A 22,678-nucleotide genomic window follows, 5' to 3' on the forward strand; every position below is an offset into this window, starting at 1 on the left:
TTCTTTTTTAGCATCCTATTCAATTGTTGATATAAATACACCTGTTTTACTGGAGAAAATTTGAAACCAGATATATTTATTAACCAACTGTTATCTTGTCTTTCTAGGGCAAAGGTCGGTGAACTCCTTCCTCATGTTTCATCTCCAAAGATTCACCTACAATATGCAAAGGCCAAAGAAGCAGATGGCAGGTGCATTTAAATGTTTACCTTGTTTTATAAAACATGTTTTCATTGTTGGTGTTATTGTTAATATACATCATTATTTTTGTAAAATAAAAGTAAAACTTTAAATTTTGCATAAAATAGCCTCATGAAAATGGATTCTGAAATATGTAAACTTAGTGTCGTGTAAAGATTTTAAACATAATCTAATGACCTTCCACTAATATCAAAGATGTGTTCCTACTTGATTTTTTTCCTAAGTGTTAGTGTCTTTTTAACAAAAATTATTAAAGGTTTTAAAGTACTGCACCTAATGCAATAGTCCTCTTAGCAGGGTATTGAAATTCAGCTTGTTTCTAATGACTCCTTAGCTGTGATTTTTAAAGGTCACTCAAAAGGGGAATAATCATGAAAGAAAATTTTTCATTCTAGAACTGATTACTGTTACATCTTAATGGTTGCACTTGCAGAATATTGAATAATGTGAAATTATTGGCTGAAATGAAAGCTCCAAATAGATTATATTTAATCACAGAATGTAGTTCCTGCTAGTCTTTGCCTGTAAGTAAATGTGCTTCTGAATAATGACACTTAATAATAAGAAGCAGCACCAAAGCTAAATGTTTGCATTGATGAGAGTAGAAAATACTATTTGTGTCATTTGCATAGTGTGACAATAAGAAACTTCTTGTTTACAGAACAGAAGTCTCATTTTTAAAATTGTATAACTAGTTACCATCAGTTTGGGTTTTTTCTTGCTCTCTCTCAAGTGACTTCATATGGAACAGATTAACCACTTTTAAAATAAACCAAAAGGGATGCTGGCAGAGTAGGACAGAATTAGTATTGTGCTAGACATTTTTCTGTTGTCCCTGCTTTTCGTTCTGCCAAGAGGAAAAGAACCAGAGACAAAAAATATAGTAAGTGCAGAACAAGGCTATGATATGCAAACTGAAAGGAAGGTGTCACAGAGTAACCTTTCAGAAATAAAATACTGTGTGTTTCTTTCACACCCCATTGTAAAGAGTTATTTAAAAGTTAGAAAAATTGATGTGGAAACATTATTTTGCAGGTACAAGGAAGCTGTGACAGCTTATGAGCACGCAAAACAATGGGACAGTGTAATCCGACTATATTTGGATCACCTTAATAATCCTGAAAAGGCTGTTAATATTGTGAGAGAAACACAGTCTCTTGATGGAGCAAAGATGGTGGCCAGGTAACCATCATAATCACACAGGTTAAAAAGGGTGAAGGAGGCCACACGTGTTGGAAGCTGATGAGGCTTGGTAAAGTATCTGACTCTGGTTATTGGTACTTGGCAAGCAACTATAGATTTCAGTTTACTGATGTGAGTTCTCTAAAGTTTGGACAGATAAGCAGGTACTGTTTAATTGTCCTTTTTTTAAACTTTCTGATTAAAGTTTTATTAACCTGAAGTAATTTTTAGACAATAATAAAAGTTGCCATGCTGTATTATTTATACAAAGGTAATTTTAGAAACCTATTTAAAATAATTGAGATAAATCAGAAACTTATTGTATTTGTATGCCACAGAATATGCTATATTCCTAAAACATTTGCTGTATTCATTATTCTAATTCATACTAAGGTATTAATTTGTTCATTGTGGTTAGATTCTTTCTGCAGCTTGGTGACTATGGTTCTGCCATCCAGTTCCTGGTCATGTCCAAGTGCAATAATGAAGCTTTCACATTAGCTCAACAACACAACAAGATGGAGATTTATGCTGATATCATCAGTGAGTATTCCAGGTTAATAGTTTGCTTGCAATATGTTTTGCTGTTCTTTTAATTGGTTTAGACTAATTTGAAATTATAAGACAAGGGGTGTGAAGCTTTGTTCCCAGCCTTTTCCATTTCCAGTCACCATGAACAGATTTAACAATCTGTGTCTAACTCAGGCCCACAAGCTAGGCTTTGCTTTCAGTTTAGGTATCTCCCTTGGCCTTCAGTCTGGGTTATTTTCAAATCTTGCCCGTGCTAGAGCGTTTTCTGTTTATTCATAGAGATAAAGCATTTTTTCATACTTGTGTCTGTTGAGGAATCCCTTTCTTTGACCTTGATATATGCAGTTCTTGATTTTTTATCCCCTTTTTTCCATTATTTTCATGGTTCCAGCTCTTTTATTCCATGTATATGTCACTTGTCTTTCATTTTTTTCATTTTAAGGTCCTTTGTGGCCTCTTCTTGTCTCAGTGAGAGACAAAAAGGAGGCCTTACTGCGGAACTGACTTTTACCTCAGGCAGTCAAGTCAGTGAGTGGCCAGCTTGTAGATTTGCAATAAATTTTATATTTTTTACCTGTCTTGGGCACCATTCTTTGTAGAAACAGTTGCACACATGTGTCTACCAAATTATTTCATATTTTCAATTAATCTTTTCCTTTAAAAATGTATTCTTGTTACAAAGGTTAGAAAAACTTGACGACAGTTAGCTTGGTGATGTACTGTTGCAGCTGTTTGCCAAGGTGTGGCGACTATTGTTCTGCTGTTCCTTACACTTTCTTCCTTCTCTTCTATCCAAGATAGGACGTCTCAAATTGTAATCTAAAAAAAGGGTTTAAAACTAACTTTAGAGTAATGGCTGTCTTTGTGTTCACATGTGTACAGTAAAATGGAGTCTTGGTTAGAAGACTAAGCAGTATTCCCTGCTACTGCATGGTTACATTGCTCCTAATAGTCTTGCTCTGTGCGATACAGATATACTCACATATTCTTAACCTGTGAAAATAATTCAGGTGATAATCTCATAATCACTTACCCTTATTGTTGCCAAGACATAATGGAAAAATTGGTTAGTAGATCATAGTTATGCCATTTTATTATGTCTGTTAATAAAGCAGAATTCCCATTATGGTGTAAAATCTATGGAAACAGTTATTTCCCTGTATTATTAGCTCCTAATGTTTGGCATTTAGTCTGATTAAATAGGAAAAAAGACCTAAGACATAATTTGACTCTACCTGGCTTTTGTCTTCTTTGAATGTCAGAAAAAAAAGAACTAGAATAGGAATTTGTTCCTTTGGTAGGGTGTTTATTTTACTTAATAAGAATATTCACCTGTCATTGGTATCTATCTGTTGCAGGTTCTGAAAGTACTACCAATGAAGATTATCAGAGCATTGCACTATATTTTGAAGGAGAAAAGAAACATTTTCAAGCGGGAAAATTTTTCTTACAGTGTGGTCAATATGGACGGGTCAGTATTTAAAGGATAGAACAGTGATAGTTAAAGATTCATAAAAACTGTTCAAAATACAGTATTTCAAAATTAGAGCAGTTCATAATAGACTTTAGCCGCATTAACTAGTAGCATGCTGATATTTAAAGAAAGTTTAAAAAATGTAAGTAAACTATTTATATTTACAATTATCTACATTGTATTCTGTGAATTGTACACTGCCATGCATGTAAGTTTTCCTAGTGATAGTGGCTCCAGGTGGATCACTGACTATTCTCAGTTAATTTCTGGATGTCCTGAACACAGAAGTAGATTTTATTTGTATTTTATTAGTTTGACCAGTGAAGACTTGGTTCCTGACTGATTAATGAACTTAATACTGTAGTGTGCCCTAACTTAAAACTTTTCTTTTTTAAAAAAGGAGACGTTAATTGACACACTTCCTTTTGATCAGTTACCAATCAGTGAACTAATGCTTATTAAATGTTTGACTTTCACATGCCGAACACATATGAAAAAATATTACTGATTTTTGCAAATTACAGGCATTCGTAGGTGACCATTTCGTCAACTGGGGCACAGGGGGCATCCAGTGGCACATTTATCATCAATTTATTCTCACTACATTGCTGTGAACATCTTTCACAGTTAGTTGAAGGGAATACACCAGAATTTGGAGAAGACTCTACGTTCTTGCAGGAGTATCTATAAGAGCAGCTGCTACCTCTATAGTGTATGTGGTTATCCTTATGGCTGTAAAATGCAGTCAAGGTGCGCATTCAGTGTGCCACTTGTCTGTCAAAATGCAGAGAGAAAATACTTGATAAAAATGAGGAAAGTGTTCATTTCATGTGTCTCAGTTTTAACTTCTCTATCATTTTAGGCATTAAAGCACTTTATGAAAAGTCCAAACACAGAAGAAAACTTGGCTATAGAAATGGCAATTGAAACAGTAAGTAACTTTGATAAAACAAAAAAATCCTCACATTTTGAAGAAGTTTACTTTCAGTGTTGTGCCGGTTTTGTGGCATCAGTGATTGTATTTGGACAGATTGCAAATAGAAAGAAAACTGCATCAGTAAAGGTGATAGCTAAACATTAAGAAGTAGAATAAATTGATAGTGACACCAGAGGAAAAAGTGGTTTCAGTTTCAGGTTATGAATTCATTCAGATTTTTGTGGTTGTGTGTCAGCGACCCTCGAGTTTGAAATTTTCTTCTTTAGCAATATCCATATATGATTTTTCAGTTTTGTTGATTTTTCCAGTCTGCACACTATGGTTAGAGAGGTCTATATGCTTCCTTTCTCACTCTCTGTCACAGAATCAATGCCCCTCCTCAAGCAGGGCCACCTAGAGTGGTTGTCCAGGACCATGTCCAGACAGCTTTTGAATATCTCCAAGGATGGAGACTCCACAACGGCTATGGACAACCTGTGCCAGTGCTCAGCCAGCCTCGCAGTGAGAAAGTGTTTAATGATGTTCAGAGAGAACCTCCTGTGTTCCAGGTGGTGCCTGTTGCCTATGGGCCTGTTACTGGGCACCACTAAAGAGAGCCTGGCTGAGCCTTCTTTGCAGCTTCCATTCAAATATCTATATAATGGACAAGAGCCCCTCAGACCTTCTCTTCTCCAGGCTCAGCAGTTCCAGCTATGCTCCAGACCCTTCCTCATCTTAGTGGCCCTTTGCTGGACTCTCTCCAGTATGGCCTTCTCTTTCTTATACTGGAGCCCAGAACTGGACACAGCACTCCAGGTGTGGCCTCACCTGGAGTAGATGGGAAGGATCACCTGCAACACTCCTCCTAATGCAGCCCAGGATACCATTAGCCTTCTTTCCTGCAAGGGCAGGTTCGTGGCTCATGTTCAATTTAGTGACCCCCAAGTCATTTTCTGCCAAGCTGCTTCCCAGCTGGGTGGCCCCCAGCATATAACGGTGCCTGGGGTTGTTTCTCCCCAGGTGCTGGATTTTGTACTTCCCCTTGTTGAACTGTTTGAGGTTCCTGTCAAGGACCCTTTGGATGTCAGCACAGCCCTCTGGTGTATCAGCCACTCGACCCAGTTTTCTTTCATCAGCAAGCTTTGCTAAGGGTGTGCTTTGCTTCATCATCCAGATCAGATTGGAATCAGTAGTGACCCCTGGGGTGCACTGCTAGTTACTGGCCTTCAACTAGACTTTGTATTATGTATCACAACCCTCTGGGCCTGGTTACTCAGCCAGTTTTCAGTCCACCTCACTGTCTGCTCATCCAGCCTATACTTCATAGCTTGTCAAGAGGATGTTATGGGAGACAGTGTCAAAAGCCTTTCTGAAGTCCAGGTGGCCAGTATCCACTGCTCACTGTTCTCAGCTTCTGCTATCAGACGGAAGACCAGTTGCAGCATCAGTCTTACTAAAACCTTTTTATCTCTAAAAATCTCTTGTCCATCCCTAAAAAAAGAAAATAAATGAAGCAATGAAGAAGAATAAATGAAGCAAAGGTGGAGCAATCTTTGCTTGGTTATTTTACTCATGATCTCTAAAGCTGTGTGGTCATCAGGTCTCCAGTTTATGCTGCACCTCAGTGCATGGTAACCTACTCTGTTTCTTGAGATTCCCTTCTAGACGATATATGCTGGAAACCTGCCTCAGCAGGCCCATTGCCAGCTTCCATCTAGGCATCCACTGCAACTTTCACTTTCTGTCATCCAAACCATGCTCAAGCTGCCTCTTGAAGAGGCAGCTTGAAGAACCCTTGAAGAACCCACAGCTTTGAAAATCTTGTTAGGTATCACTAGACTTTTTTTCAGACTCTGTAACAGTAGACCTGACTGCTTAGAACTGGGCACAGCCACTCTTGAGGCCTTGCGGCTCACAGAGCTGTCAGCAGGGCTTGTAACACTGAAGTCTGAGGTATCAAATGCTTTCCTCTGGATCCTGATGTTTCAGCCCAAATGAAAAAAACAAACACTATGAAACAGCCCAAAGACTATTGCAGCAATTGTACCATATGTGTCCTTGTGGAATCTCAGCCACATTTTTGAGACTGTCTCTTCAACTGGCCAGATAGTGCTGACTCTGTTCTAGTGACCAGCACTAAATATTCCTGTGGTAGGCGCATTGTGCTGGGTTGACAGGTACAGCTTTGTCACAGCAGGTTGCAGCTGATGATGCCTGGGTTCCAGTGCCTTCCAATACTAAAGCAGAGGAACAGTTTGCGCTGGTAGAGACCTATTTAGTTATAATCCCCTGACATAACACATTAGAAAATAAATGCAAACTACTGCAGGTCAAAGCTGATGAACCAAGTAATCTTCTGATTTGAAGACACAGAACTAAAAAAGTAGTTTCAGTGTTTTTATGGAAATCCTCTTTATGAGCAGGTATTTTTCCTTTCTCTTTCATATCATAATTTCTTCTGTCTTTGTTTAATAGGTGGGGCGGGCAAATGATGAAGCCCTAACAAATCAGCTGATAGACTATCTTATGGGAGAGAGTGATGGCATGCCCAAGGTATTGTATTTTTGTCACTGCTATTGTGTCACGTTGCTGTGCTACAAGGTCTTTTGAACTTATTTTGTCCTAAAATTTTTGGTAGACACAGGTTGTGTTTTAGCTTGGTTTCCTTTAGGAGCAAGACATGCTTGATCACTCTGAGAGTCATTTCACCCACTAACTTCCATTTCAGGAAAATAAGAAAGGAGGTAACTGTCTTAGATATAATCATCTTTCTCCAAGCTCTATGAAAGTGGGTAGTTGGACAGAGGAGGTTCAAATTAACGCTCGTACTGAGGAAAAGAGACAAAACTGGGCTGTTTGCTCAGGCCAGTAGCCAGCTGGCTGCTGCCTTTCCCAGATGGACAGCCAGCATCTGTGTGTTTCCAGCCTAGCTACAGCACCAATCTCTTCTTGCAGTGTGGGGACTTGGTCAAAATGCTGCAGTGGAAAAAAGTAAGGTAGTAAATAGGAGATGAAGGACAAAAACCCAAAGAAGATTAGGTGACTTTAGCTCCTGTATTCACATATCAACTCAAAACATAAAAAGTTTGGGGCAGATTTTCAAAATTACCCAGCTCCTGCTTGATTTCTTAAGTGATTATTTACCACATTCTCAAAAATAGTTCTGTTTTAAAATGGGACATGAGGAGAAAAAAAAATGCTTCATGGGGATGCCTATACGATAGTTAAACCTTATTTAAAAAAGTAGATATCTTTCTTTTTTGATTTCTTATTATGTAGAAGTATTTAGTTTAAAGTTTGAACTTCTTATTCATAGTTTCATCTGTGGATATAGACTGTAGTTCTGTGAAGAAAAACAGAGTTCCTGTTCTGTGTTGGGGAATAAAATTATATATTTAATTTATGATAGGAAATTAGAAAAAAGTAAGCACATTTAAAGATTTTTGGTAACAGACCTAACATGGAAGTTCTGATTAACAACAGGAGAATAAGATACTGTGGATGCTGATTTTTACATTGTTACTCATCATCATAGCATATCTTCTTTGGATCATTAAAACTGTACATATTACTATTTTATACTATTCAGGAAGTGCTTTGTGAGGTGAGAGGTGCTATGAGGCTTCTTTTAATGTTGTGTGATCAATTAATAAAATTTTGAAAGGGCCATTGTCCTTTCTTCCAGGTTTCCTGCTCCTTTAATAAAAGCAAACCATTCACTGGGTGTAACAAAAGGCTTTTGGCAGACCAGCAGACAATTTCATCTTTCTGTCTTACGTATATACAGATTTGGGAGCTGGTAGACACTTGCTAATAGATTTTTGTGGGTTTTTTTGCCAGTGCGATAGGTTTGCTAATAAAGGAAGAGAATCATTCACCATCTAAGCAGAACATAAATTAGATCTACGCTATATATACAATACAAGAAGTAGATTTTGACCATTATTCCCTTTGTGTGACTTTTTTTTTCCAGGGCAGATTAAAAATGCCCACTGTAAATATTATGTTAGACATCAGCAGCATCAGAGGTTAAGATAACAGACGGCTCTTTCAGAGAGTGACTGCTGATGGGCTATCTGGTTTCTCAGAGTTCGAGCTCTAGAAAAACAGGCTTCACAGACCATTTTTGGTTTTGGTGTTCATAGAGATTATGATACATTCAATCATATTTGGGCTTCACGAAACCAAGTTGGCTGAGCCACTTTACCGCCTGTTAGAGCAGAGCTGGAGTGTGAGCTAAGTGGTGCTGTCCCTGTCTTTTTCTGCTGTGAAAGCCAGACCTCAGGTGTGGACATCACAGTCTGCGATTAATTCCTTAGTCAAGGAATTTAAGGTCTCATAGAAACACACAGTAAATACAGTCAGGTGCAAAATGACATATACAGAAGAGTAAGTTCTGTCTTAATGAGGGGAGGAAGATTTGGTAACGATGGAGATGACATGCTCTTGGTGCATTAAGTTTATTTCACCCCTGATATTACTGCTGTGGTTTATGATTCTGTTGGGAGATTGGAAATTCTGACGCTTTCCTCTTTGCATGGTTCCTAGAGATTAAGGGTTTGATATTTTAGACTCTTAGAGACACTGGACAGTTGATGGCCAAGCCCACCTTTCTTTTATAACATTAAAAAAACAAAACCAAAACAACCCACATCTCTTACTGCTTACCTGTAATTTGAAATGTGTTGTACATTAATAAAATGATAAGAGGACCAAACATAGTGAAACCAAAATTCGACTCCAGAGACCAGAAGAGAATGAAACTATTAGAGGCATTAGATGAAAAAACTGTGCAGCATCAGTGTAAGCAAACATGATTTCGTATTGATGCTGAAAGTTGGGTGGACAGGAACTGTAGCATCCAGTCCCTTTTCTGAGAGAGGCAGCCAGGCCACCTGGTTGAAAGAAGTGCATAGGACTGGATAAGGGAAGCAAGCTGCAGTATGATCTCGGTAGTGAAAAGGTGCTAAAGATTTTAGAAAACACTTAAGAATTTTGTCAATGCCATAATTGCCATACTTAACATTGTTTTGAACTTCAATGTGGAGCTTTCATTTCCTTGTTTAAAAGCTCTCTCTTGTTCTTCTGAATGCTTTAATCCAATCTGCCATAGTCTCTCTCAGTGAGTAACAAAATTTTACTTTATCAAATCATACATATTTGTTTTTAAAATCTACTTAAAAACCAATTCCTCTTTATCTTCATTATGCTACGGAGACAGTGTTTTTTAAATTATGAAGCAAATGGGTTTGTTTTTAGAGAATAGCAGCTTTTATGTGGTGGTATTTTTGTAAAGCTAAAAGTAAGAGTGAACTTAAAGTAGCCATGCAGCAGAAACTTGCTAATCCTTTCAGCACTGATCTTCCAAACAGATCATCGCTCACAGCAGCCTGATTAATTTAAGTCTTTTGCAGTCAACAATTATTAGGGATTTTAACGAAGTACCATATTATCAAAATTATTCTGCCTACCAACATTTTGCTACACTATTGTCAGACCAGTTATAAAATATTTCTTAAATCTGTCATTATGTCAACAATTGTATTTTTTAACTTTAACATGTAAAGTTTCTTAATTTGTCCTGTATGTTCTTAAATGATTTTTCAAGGAGCATTAACTAGCAAGGTTCTGCTGTTTTCTATGTGCATATTTTCTAAGTGCATTTGTTTTAAAAAGCAAAACTAAATAAAAGTCATGGGTATCTAATATTAAGGTTGTTTAGATTGCAATAATAAATTTTTCCAAAGACTTTTGAAGGGACCAACTTTAAAGGTAAGAATATGAAAGTGAAACATGAGACTAATTTTTTTAAATGCCTTCTACTTTTCTATATTTTCTACATGTGGCTGCCATGTAAATCATTTAAATATATTATTTAAATAAAATATAATTAGGGACATGGCAAATACCGCATAAGACCACTGGTCTGTGCTGGGACAGGGTCCTTCTCCTGCCGCAGCAGAAGGAAAGGCCGGAGCACGCTGAACGGGGAGAAGTGCAGGCTCTGCTGTCATCAGTGGAACAGCCGTCTGTGGCCAATAAGAGGTGTCAGAAGTTGGGAAGAATTACATCACAACCTACCATTCGTAATAATTTTTGTTTTACCCCACCTAGGGAATAGCAGTTTTCCTGTTTAAGGCAGTTTACAGTGGATAAATAATATCCACTCACACTGGAAAGCGGTGGTTACTCTCTTATCCAGATAACTATTTCATTATTGTTACGGTTCTTCAGATGTTTGACCTTTTGATCATGTGTTACTTAAAATTCTGCTCCATCATTAGTTTAAAAGTAACTGCTTTTGGTCACTTAATGTTTTTCTTTATGTTGTGAGTTAAAAAGAAGAATTGACTTGCTTTTTTTCTTCCTGTATGCCAGTCTTTCTCTCTTGCTTTTATTTCTGTGATTTTTCGATGTTTTTTTCCTTGCCTGTCAAGTAGGGAGTTAATCTTTGCAGTCATCTTCTTTATAAGGAAATGTCTTTATATCTTTAATATTCCTGTTCTTTTGATTTTCTGCTTTTTTTCCTGTGTGTTTGAGACTTACATACAAAACCCACACAGGTTTTCAGAGAACACCATGATATTGATTAATACAGTTCTTTTAAAAGACATTTTTATACCATTTTAACATAGAACACACATTGTAAGAGTTTGGATTTACTACAGTATAGCAGAATTAGTTGGTTTGAGTTTTGTGCTAAGCTGTCTATGAAGCTACCAGTGTCTTTTTTTTTTTTTCTGATTCGTATATTTAAGTTGGAACTGTACCATTATAGAATTTAATTTAATCTTGATTTACTGGTTAGAAGATTATCATGTACAGACTTTAGTTTTTGTTGATCTAATTTTAGAAATCACTGCTAAAGATACAAACCAGTGGCACTAGCCCAGGTTTTTTTTCACTTAATGGTTCCTTTTCCTCATAAGCAACATAATTTTATTTTGTATTTCAGCTGTGTTTTTAGGAATGACCTCTTCTGAGGATTTTCTCAAAATCCTTCTGAAACACGGCTTCTCTTGTCTCATACTCATTTCTATTGTTTTTCACTAGTCTGCTAGAACTTCGAGTACACTTTATAAAAAGAGAACTCAAGTTTGTTTTCTTCAACACTGCCGTCTTGTTTTTTTAAAGTTTTGCTTTTAAATCATTTCACTAATTTTCCTGCTGTTGGATTGCCAGTTCTTGAGTGAACCCTTTGCCATTCTCGAATCATGTAATAGATCAACAGTACATAGTACAGCAAATTTTAAATTCTGTGCATTTTGTTAGCTGATTGTCCCCTGAATTTTCAAATTTTTAGCTGTCTTGGATGTGCACCATCTGGTCCCAGAACAATGCACTCTTTAATGGCCAGATTTTATCATCCTTACCCATGCTAAGCAACGTTTGCATCTCCATCCATAACACAGTTTAAACATTTCCAGCAATATTTTTATTTCTAAAAGGAGCCCTTTGGTTCTTTTCTGACACCGAAAGCACCCGCACGTCTGAAGTTGTCGGGTTCCCACCTGCACAACTCTCCGTGTGCCTCACAACTGTGGCTTTTCTGCGTCCCTGTGGCCAGGCCCTGGTAACAGCTGCCGCGGCTCCGCCATGGTCCTCGGCCGGGGTGTCTGTCTGGCTGTGCCCACGGCCAAACCTGCCGGGAACGTAGCGTAGCTAAAGCAGGTTGGTGCGAAAAGCTCTTCCCAAAACAAAGCAACTCGTCCCCTTTCTTTGAAGGATGTGGTGGTGGGCTGATTGAGTAAAGAAAGGGAATACAGCAGTATGTATTCAGGGAGTATTAATTGCTTTTATATGATTTAATTAAGGATGCCAGGTACCTGTTCCAATTATACATGGCACTAAAGCAACACAGAGACGCTGCCAGAACTGCTATAGTAATTGCCAGGGAGGAACAGTCTTCAGGTAAGTCTGTTTTCTCTGATCACAGTATCACAGTGTGTTTGGGATTGGAAGGGACCTCAAAAGATCATCTAGTCCAATCCCCCTGCTGGAGCAGGAATGCCTAGGTGAGGTCGCACAGGAACATGTCCAGGCGGGTTTTGAATGTCTCCAGAGCAGGAGACTCCACAACCTCCCTGGGCAGCCTGTTCCAGTGTCTGTCACCCTCACTGAGAAGAAGTTTCTTCTCAAATTTAAGCGGAACCTCTTGTGTTCCAGCTTGATCCCATTACCCCTTGTCCTATCATTGTTTGCCACCGAGAAGAGCCTGGCTCCATCCTCATGGCACTCACCCTTTATATATTTATAAACATTATGTGACAGCCTCTCTTGCATTACATCCTTGCAGTACTTTGGGTACCGTTATTTATATAGGATTATATTTAGAAAAGACATGTATCAGTGCTTTTAATGATATTCAAGTTTAATTTTGAATTTGAAGTAGCCCTTGTGAAAAGTTTGGCACTCCTACCTGTATATTAAGAATTGGAAAAAATAAATTTGTGGAAAATACCTGTGTTCCTTATTACATTCAAGTAAACATAGCGATTAATATTGCCTGCAACTTTGCTTACAGATCTTAGAACTGCAGTTTCTATATGCGGTTTTTGACTTAGATACTGATCCTTTGGTCTTTGAACGTGATTTTTTTCAGTGGGAGATGTGCACAGGAGCTGATTTCTGTTGAAGGATCAGACACCTGCTTATTTAAGCCTTGTTTTCCCTTGTAATAGGTAGCTGAAGTTAGAAATAAAAAAAAGTAATAAGAAGGGACAGGGCTAGAAGCAAAATAGCTATTGCCTCCATTATTCAGTCTCCTCTGTAGCCACAGCAACAGCCTTCCCATAACACTGCTTGCTTTTCATTTCAAGTAAGTTAAGAAAAAGATCTATAAAGGAAAACTAGCAGCCTCAGGAAACCAGGCAAATTAACATGTATGGACTGCTCCTCAGCACCGGGCTAAGGAGTGGAAAAAAACAACCAACCAGCCTTGGCCAGGCTCATCTCCCAATTCGTCATAGCAGAGAACAATGCATTGGTGCTAATTATGTAAGCAGGAAATGTAAAGGCTCAATGGTTTAATTATTTACTAGCTTCTCTGAGGGTGAGAACATACCTAAAATGCAATATCCCACACAGTATAGATGTATTCTGCAACAACGCAATAATAAGCACAATATTTTTCTCATTAAAATCACCAGTCTTGCAATAACTGTTTCCTCTGCAGAGGCTCAGTTTTAGGTTGTCCCCCTCTTCCTTTGGAGGATTTCAGTGAGTTTGATTCTGAAGTTTACATCAATGTAGTTTATTCTCCAAAATCCATTTAGAAAATAATATCTAAGTCATACTGTTTGATATTTTTCCTTCGGGTATGCCATTTCATGTGCAGTTTTCCTTTAAGTTGTTTCTATGTACTCACATGATTTTAAAACTGATCATATTATACCGAGTCAGTAACATAGCATGAAAAATTAATGTTGTTTTCCAGCAACTAATTCTGGAGTGATATTTAGCTGCCTCACACACGTTCCGCGGTTGATCCAGTTGCGGTGTGTAACAACACACACCAGCTTGGTCTGCAGGGTAAAAATGTTTGCTGGTAGACAAATAGAGAGGAAAAAGGTTTGCTGAAATAACCGAATCTGAAATTTCCTTTAAATGCCTCCAACTGCAAAGAGTATGACTTCCTTATAGTCTAATAATAATTTTTTAAAAAATCGAGAACAAATGACTAGCTGAAGAGTAGACTAACCATACTAAACACTGATTGTTTTCAGCTACATTGATAATTGAATGAAATCCTGTGGTTTCTGGACAATCATTGATAGTAACCTTGAAGCAGTATAATCTAGTGAATTAACATTTAAATTTTGATTATCTCTCTGACAGGTTTTGGGTTGGTTTAGTTGCAGAGGCAAGGAGTTGCCCAAATAAATGATAAAGTAAAAGTCTGTTACATTAACATTGAAACAACAGCTTTTGAATATCTGACATCAAAGAACAAAAAGAAGTAACATCCCTAATGCTCTAAAAAGAACAGCAACCAACCAATAAAAAACTCCTTTTTATTGTGGAAGCAATGTATTGGATACAGCATCTTCCATTTTTGAAGTTTCATTATATGAAGTTATCCTCCGCATGTGTATTTTAGTGCTGTTTAGATGACTTTTCCAAGTGTAATTTTTTTTTCTTATCAAACTCCCTGGCTGATACTGTTGAGGAGACTGTGGCAAGCAAAGGCTTGTGACTTTCCAAAGAAATCATTGTGCAAAGGATTTGCTCTAAGAATGAACATAACTTCTGTTCAGTTTCCATATATGTCATTACTAAAGCAATTCTTATGAAAAATTAAATTTACTTGTCATTGTTGTTTGTTTTTAAGGAAACTACCGTAGTGCACATGATCTTCTTTTCAGTATGTATTCACAGTTAAAGACCCAGAAGATTAAAATTCCTTCGGAGATGGCTACAAGCCTTATGATTCTCCACAGCTATATTTTAGTGAAGGTAATGAACTGAGAAGCTGAATTTATGTGTAAGTTGCACAGTCTCTGATTTATTGAACTGTACATATGGATGCTCTGTATACATAAATTACACTGTCATAGAGGTTGTATCACAGAACCCGAGCGCCTGCTAACAGCCAGCTTCAGGAAGACAATCCATGGTGGTTTCTGACTCTGATTGGCATATTCTTTCTTTTAAAATACTGAATAATTTAAAAACTACATATGGCTTCCTGAATTTCTTTTGCATTCATACTTAAAAACATTATGCTACTAGCACAATTATTAATTAATTGTTATTTATGTATTATTTCTAATTATTATTATTATCCATAAGCAGACCACTGCTGTTCCGTAAATTAAATTAAGCATGGGGGCTCGGATGACCTTTAGTAGTTAACCCATGGCCCGTCTGGATCTCCATTGAGCCTCCACGCAGCGTCTGGCCTCCCCTGCACCAGCAGCGAGGTGAGAGCAGCAGCGCGGCTGGAGGCCAGACAGACTGCTGGGAAAAAGCCACTCTGTCTCTGCTCCTTTCTCTAGTGCCCGACAGACCTTTGTGAGGGAGCCGTGGGCGTGCGGCTCCCAGGAGGATGCACGCCAGAAGCGAGCTGCAGGAATTCCTCTCTAAAGGCTGCCGTTAATTCAGGTTTTTTGTTGTATTCCAGATGCACGTGAAGCGTGGTGATCACATGAAGGGAGCACGTCTGCTCGTGCGTGTGGCCAACAACATTAGCAAGTTCCCATCACGTAAGTGCTGACAGCACAGCAGAGCACGCTGTGCTCCACACGATAATTCCTTAATCATTGCGTTAGAAGGTACGTTCTCCTCTTCTGATTCTATAAAGCACACGGTGAAGTGTAAATGCACAGTGTGCTTTGCCACCCTCCACAGGCTATAGCTCCTCGATATACAGCCTCCAGGACGGGTTCCTCTGTCCTCAGCCACCACAGCTGCAGCGCCGAGTTGCCTGAACCACACACGGTCTCAGGATCATATGTAATGGACTGATTGGTTCTGTGACTTTATAACAACATTTTAGTCAATCTTCTTTTGAAAATACTTTTTGGGTACATGGAAAATGTAGACTTAAAACAGCACACACCAGATTTGGGAGAAATAGTTAAAACATTCCTGCTGCCATGCTGAGCTTCAGAAATGCAAGGTGGTGAGAGGTGAAACCGGTATTTTCTTGTATATGGTTACAGGAATTGCACGAATTGTGCGACTGTGTACCATAAGAAGAAAAAGAGGGTAATTTTTCATCAGTACCTCTTTAGCCATATTAGCTCAAAGGCTTTCAATGTTAGTATTGGTAAATAAATAATTAACATCATTGTTTTCATTCTCTTACAGACATTGTGCCAATTTTGACTTCAACTGTAATCGAATGTCATAGAGCAGGATTGAAGAACTCAGCCTTCAGTTTTGCTGCTATGTTGATGAGACCTGAGTATCGTAATAAAATAGATCTTAAATACAAAAAGAAAATTGAAGCAATGGTGAGGTGAGCAGTGTTAAGCTGTACTTTCAAATGTACACAATATCAAGGCTTTACTTGAGTATTATTTTTGCTCATAATGCCTATGGGCTTTATCCTGTTTTCATATTATTTCACTGTCTCAAATTTGGAAGGCTAAGAACGGTTTCAACCCTTCTCTGAACATGAAACTCTTCTGTTCCCATGGATGTGATAAACCTTAACTGCACTGTGCGTATAGCATGTTCCCTAACCAGCACTTACGTTTTCCATCTTCTTTATAGGTATAAGTACAGCCATACAGCTTTAGTTACTCTCTAGTTAGGAATGTGCACATAAACTCTTAGTTACCACAGCGTCAAGCAGTGTGGTCTGTTGTGATTTAGATTACTTACTAAATGGTTAAGATAAAAAAGAATGTAAGGACAAATAAAATAGATGAATTCTTGACATTTTCTTCTTTATCTCAAGTTCTATTTTGACCGTTCCTAGCCAATATTTTCTGCCAAAGGAGGAAGTGTAGTTGGGTGGATAGGAGCAGGGCAAGCATATGTAATGTTTTCCTTATTTTCGGGGACTTGCTGAGCCCACATGGCTGTTTTAGATACTTGTCAAGTCTCTAAGCTCTCCATAAGCTTATCCGGTCTCTGTGCTTGAAGCCACGTCAATGTTTAGCACCAGGGGAATCCTGTGACAAGAAGTTCCTTTGCTCAGTTCCTCAGTGTGTCAGGACTGGTCCCTGGCCAGTTTAACGTGCCGTCTTATAGTTCTCCTCTTGGGAGAGATGTTTCCTCTGTCTCTTGCGATTTTATAGAGCTCCATTCTTTTTCATTTCCTCTCCACTAGGCGTATCTTTTAATGACCTACAGAATCTCAGCGTACATAGCTGGTCATGGGTACTGGTCCCCGTGGCCTTTCTCTGAAACGCTTTTCACAGCCTTTTTGGAGGAGGCAGGACCAGACCTACACCCTGTATTTAAGATGGGGGTAGCTTATGGATTTATGTAGAAGCAGAGTGAGTCTCTATTCCACCCTGCTTGGTTAGTTTTGACTTTGTAAAGCAAGCTGATGTTTTCATAGCAGATATAATTGAAAGATCTTGCTCCTAAGCAACAGCAGTTCACAGTCCATCATCTCATATGGGGAAACTTTTTCCAATAGGCCTTGCTTTGGCTCCCCCTTCCTCGTGTTTCCTTAGCACTTGGTCTCAAAGTTGTTCTGGAATTCTTTGACGCTGGCTCTGGCCTGTAGCAGTCTGAATATTTATATATAAGAAGCTGTGGAATCACACGATTTTCACTTAAGTTTGATGAGCATGGAGAAGAGCAGTGGGTTACCACAGATGTGTGCTGTGAGAACTGTTTATCTTAGTCTGTTTAGTATCCTTTAATCATTTTTTTAAATTCATGCAAATTCATCCCTACCGCTTGCTTGTTAGTATTTCTAGAACATTCCAGTAAGCTTAGAAAATGTTGGCTTGTTCTTTATCTGTCATGTTTATCCATACCTCTCATTTCTCCAGACAATGGAACAGGCCATTGTGAGGGATACATGCCCAGGCTAATAAAATGAGAAAGTGTGCTTTCTGCAAATTAGCAAGATAACCAAGGAAGCCATCTAAGTGGCTTCAGGGTCACTAGGATAAACATTAGATTTATAATTTCCATTGGAAAAAGGTGCTAAAAGTGAATCTAATATACACATTCCATAGGAAATCAAACATTAAGGCCATGTAAGAAATCACTCCTGCCACAGAAAAAACACTGAAATAGTGAAACCAAGCTTTACATTTTATATAGAGACCATGAGTGTAAAGCTTTCCAAGTCTTTTAAAAGGTTGTATTGTTTCAAATTTGATTGAAAATGACCTATTTCTGAGGTTACATAATTGTGATGAAACTTGGGTAATAGTTACAAGGAGCTACTTGGTAGAATATTAAATAGCAACTGTAAGCCATACAAATAGCAAGTATTTCTCCTTTAAGTATCAAAGGCATTGTAAATCATCTTTGCTCAAGTTCAAAGCGCTTGAGGCTTTTTATTCACATTTTAATCTTACTTCCAGGCGTCCTGACACAACAGAGGCAGAAGAGCCAACAACCCCCTGTCCCTATTGTGGATTCCAACTCCCAGAGTGTGAACTTTTGTGTCCTGGCTGTAAAAACAATCTCCCGTACTGTATTGCAACGGTGAGTGGCTGCAGTGTTTGCTGGTGAAGTCGTGGGTCAGCCACTGACCTCAGCATTTCATATTACTGATCCTTACAGAAATGAGAAGTTGCAACATTTTTGTTTCTGGATGCTTTAGAGCGTACTGAAAAGGTACGGATGGGGTACAACTCCCAGTGGAAGAGCCATGCATCCCACTGTTACCAGTATCAGTACAAAATCCTTATACTGACCTTAGCTACTCTATACCTAACACTTTATGATGCTGAAGCGATTAGTCACGTTAAAATTACAGAAACATCAAAAAGTACTTGAGGAGGAATCAAATGTTGGAGTTAGCATTCTTTATTAAAACTAAATAATAGTTACATCTTACAAAAAATATTAATAGCAGTTATCTGGTTTTTTACTCTATTGGTTTAGCAGAAGATGACTGGTCTATTTTAGAAGTACCTTAACAAAAAACCCCAAGGCCTTTAAATATAGTTTTATGGGCCAAACATAATGTACATATTCATAGATATTTCACATTATTTATTTAGACTCACAAGTATTTGTAACTTCATTAGGAATGCAGCATTCTCAAATATGAGAGTGTCAAAACAGTCTACTGTTGCACATCTTATTAGAACATAGATGGCTAAATATAGTTGAAGGTGCTGCTGTGTTTTGTAGTAGTGATAAGGTACATACCAATTCTTTGTATCAAAACCAAATTAGTAAAGGAAATAATTCCTGTTCAGAGAGGTGCGTGTAAGGCAGTCACTATGCTCACAAATGTGACAGTGTTGAATGCCACCTACTGGGCTAGGGTCATTTGGCTTTGGGGTGGTTTTTTAATGTCATATGCAACATCAAAAACCCCACTGGGCTTACACTCACCTCTAGACATAGATCAACACAAAACATTATGGAGTTGCCACACTAAAATAATTTTTAAAATTGTAATTCAATACATCTTAGATTTTTTTTTTTAAGAACACAAGTGATAAATACTGCATCTCACCAAGACTCCTTTTGTAGTTACAGGATTTACACAGTAATCAAACAAATGTAATGCTATTATGGTATTGGTTTTTTAATTCCTCAAGACTTTTAGAACTCGGTTACCGAGACTTTTTCACAATAGAAGCTATAAAACTAAATGCCCAGTGTACTGAGAGCACGTGCCATTTCATTACTTGTGGCTTTTGCGTGCAGGGTCGGCACATGGTACGAGATGACTGGACAGTCTGCCCGCACTGTGACTTTCCCGCCCTCTATTCAGAATTCAAGAAGTAAGTTGAGATTTGTTTTCCCTTGCAGGATTCCAATGTTTGTTCTTATTTTAGCAGCAAACTGTTTCATTTGGTACTAAAAATACGTAACAGCCTGGGGTAGGGTGGAAGAGGAATCCCCTTCCTTGGTAATTTTATCTAACATACAGAAAATCGCTCCAGGGTGGACCATAATCTACGATAAAGAACAAACTCAGCTCCACCAGCGGCCTTCCGGCTGTGCTGTTAGTTGTCAAATGGTAAAAACGAACAAACCAGCCTATGCACTGCCTGGACAGAAGCAGGTGCTGCTCTGGCCCGTATTTGTTACGTAGCATAGGTCAGAACATTGCTCTGTGCTTTCTACCTCAGGCCAAGCTGTTCCTTTGAAAATGTTGGAATTATCATTTGACCAGTCACCCTTCTTTTATAACAGCATGTTACAGACTGAAAATGTATGTCCAATGTGTTCCAAAAGGATTAACATTATTGATCTAAAGAAAATCAATGATTGCACACAGTACCTCAAACCAGAAGATGGGGACTAATAAATTCAGGTATGTGCTGGAGCCTGTACTTTTCACTTCTCATTCTGGAGAACATGGGGAGTTTTTCCCAGCAAGGCAGACAGAGTGTTCAAGACTCTCAGAGCCTGGGCCTGTGCCTCAGTGAACTGACACTCAGCTCCATCCCCCCAGGCACGCAAACACCAGTAGCTTTCACTGCTGTCCCTAACTGGGTTGTTAAATCGTTCCAGTTGGGAGGCTTCAAACCAGTTTACCTCTATGGTCATGTTATCATTTGGAACATGTCCTTGAACACCAGGTGTGCTTCAGTTGCACAGAAAACAGTTTGAATATATCAGCATCATCAAATCCTTTTACAGATCCAGCAACAAGTGTTTCAGTGTAGGAAGAGAGATGATAACAGGAAGGAGCAGATCTGAAATGTAGATTACATGATCATAGCATCTATGCTTAGCAGAATGTAAGAATATATCACAGGGTAACAGCAACATAGTATTGGCTTGAAATACTATTTCAAACAAGACCAGTGCTCCATTTGCACCATACCCTTAAATCCAAGACTTCAGTTTTGTGAAAGGAATGGTAACTGAAAATGAGTTAACAAAGCTCCTTCATACTGTTGACATTTGAAGGCAGTTACTAGTGGAAACACTTTATGTGAAAACTTAGATATAGGTCAAAGTAACGCACAAGGGATGTTGTACTTCATATATCTCATAATAACCTTATTTTTGTCAGTTACTTTTTTCTGGTCTGAGAAAACCTTGTAGTTTGCTATCACAGTCTTTGTATCTTGGGATATGACTAATGGCTTGTTTATTTTCAGAACTGCATGTGTTGGCTGGCAAGCAGCAAAGCAAGCCTCATCACTACATTATACCTATCTCCCCACTAGGATTTAATAACAACTACCATGTGGCTTCTCTTTTGTGATAGCCTGTAAATATTTAGCTTTTGATAAATTTTGTACTTTGATTTATTATAGTAATAAAACCAATTGATAATTCTTCTCACCAAGCAAAATTTGCATTTTATCTCCAAAGACAAACCCAGGGGTGTTCTGGGTTATTTGAGTGGTGGGGGAGGGGGGGGGAGCAAAACCAAAACCCCAAACATTCTCTTTTTCAACACCAGTTTTGAACTTTTATGACTATTTTCTGTTAAACATTTCTTACTCTAAGTATTCCTTTCTGGTTTTGATTAAAGACACAACTCATAAGCACAGGCTCCTCAGGTTTTAGAACTAAATATCTCCCTGCTTTTCTGTGTCTTTAACAGGACAAAAGCAAAGTTGTAGGAAAAGAATATAACCACATCCTGAACAGGCAGGAAAGCTAGAACCTTGGAACAAAAGAGAGGGAGAGACAGAACACTCTATGAACTTAGCCAAATTTTAAAAGACTCCTGTGAAACATTTTATTTTCATTTTATACACTGCTTAATTTCTATAATGTACAAATATGCAATTTAGGTCTTGGGGGATTTTTTGCATCATGTACTATTTACAAGAGTTCACCACATCATATCAGGGGATTTGCTAAAAAAAAAGTGACATCCTAGGAAGACATCACATCAATGCCAGGTAACTAAGCATCCCATTTTCACCGTGTTCCTGCACCCTGGTCTGTGTTGTACAAGGTATATAGAGCTTGTAATTTTGTGACACATTCAGTACAGCACTGCATAGTGAGAGTACAGTAGCTACATCACCTCTATAAGAGGAGCATTTTCTATGCACTGGTTCTTCTTTCCCAGCTCCATCACTGATCTGCTTCATGTTTCTGACAAAATAGATAAGCAAAGCTGCCTTTAGATTAGATAAGCAGAGGAAGATTTTATTCTGTTTAATGTCTTGTTTTCTCTTTCCTTTTCCCTTCTTTTTTTGTCGTTTCTTCATTTTTCTCTCTTTTTGGCAGCTTGGAAGACTTCGCCTTTTTTTGCTACAAACAGAATATATATACAGTTTAAAATCAAACTGCAACCTGACAAAACCACAAGTCAAAAATGCTGTAAGTGTTAAAGAGCCATCTCTTCCCATGCCCTCTCAGGTGTGAAGTTTTTAAACACGTCAAGAATTCAGACTCTACAACATTCAGTTTTAAGGGCTGACCACAGTTCCCCATTTGGCGATATGTACAAAGGAATATTGCCATGTGTGATAACCACACACAACGACCTGTGGCTGCTCCCTACCAATGGCACCGTCCCCACCAAAACCTAGAATATGACTTAGTTTTGGAATTGGATTCTGTGTTCATGAATTTACAGCGATGGCTGACTTGGGTACACATCCCAGCAAAAGGCAATGGATGGAAATAACTGAGACTTTTTCATACTGCCAGTTAAGAATTTAGAAGTTAAGAAATGATGTTTTCAATATCTACTATGTTGTGGGTTTTTTTTACATTCTCATTTACATTTACATTCTTATGATATTACAAAGTCTCAGATAACGAAAACCAAGAAAACAGTTTAGTGTGGTAGTTTA

At 38.2% G+C, this 22,678-nt stretch overlaps 2 protein-coding genes across 4 annotated transcripts in view; one reads left to right on the plus strand and one right to left on the minus strand.

Moving 5' to 3' along the window:
- Positions 1-21,207, plus strand: part of WDR19 (WD repeat domain 19) — a 43,233-nt gene extending 22,026 nt beyond the window's left edge. For all 3 annotated transcript variants that reach the window (XM_065062613.1, XM_065062614.1, XM_021286031.2), the window contains 14 exons: positions 108-191; positions 1,237-1,383; positions 1,802-1,926; positions 3,273-3,385; positions 4,251-4,319; positions 6,780-6,857; positions 12,119-12,215; positions 14,635-14,759; positions 15,427-15,508; positions 16,116-16,266; positions 18,305-18,428; positions 19,608-19,684; positions 20,100-20,220; positions 21,017-21,207. In XM_065062613.1, coding sequence (XP_064918685.1) covers positions 108-191; positions 1,237-1,383; positions 1,802-1,926; positions 3,273-3,385; positions 4,251-4,319; positions 6,780-6,857; positions 12,119-12,215; positions 14,635-14,759; positions 15,427-15,508; positions 16,116-16,266; positions 18,305-18,428; positions 19,608-19,684; positions 20,100-20,211 — 1,384 coding nt within the window. In that variant the 3' untranslated portion in view covers positions 20,212-20,220; positions 21,017-21,207. The remainder of the gene's footprint in view (positions 1-107; positions 192-1,236; positions 1,384-1,801; positions 1,927-3,272; positions 3,386-4,250; positions 4,320-6,779; positions 6,858-12,118; positions 12,216-14,634; positions 14,760-15,426; positions 15,509-16,115; positions 16,267-18,304; positions 18,429-19,607; positions 19,685-20,099; positions 20,221-21,016) is intronic.
- The window catches only part of RFC1 (replication factor C subunit 1), a 43,024-nt gene continuing 39,082 nt past the window's right edge, over positions 18,737-22,678 (minus strand). Inside the window, exon 25 of the mRNA XM_065062618.1 lies at positions 18,737-22,130. Within this exon, the coding sequence (XP_064918690.1) occupies positions 22,035-22,130 (96 nt within the window). The 3' untranslated portion in view covers positions 18,737-22,034. The remainder of the gene's footprint in view (positions 22,131-22,678) is intronic.

Source organism: Columba livia, chromosome 4 (genome assembly GCF_036013475.1).
Source record: "Columba livia isolate bColLiv1 breed racing homer chromosome 4, bColLiv1.pat.W.v2, whole genome shotgun sequence".
Taxonomy (NCBI): Eukaryota; Metazoa; Chordata; class Aves; order Columbiformes; family Columbidae; genus Columba; species Columba livia.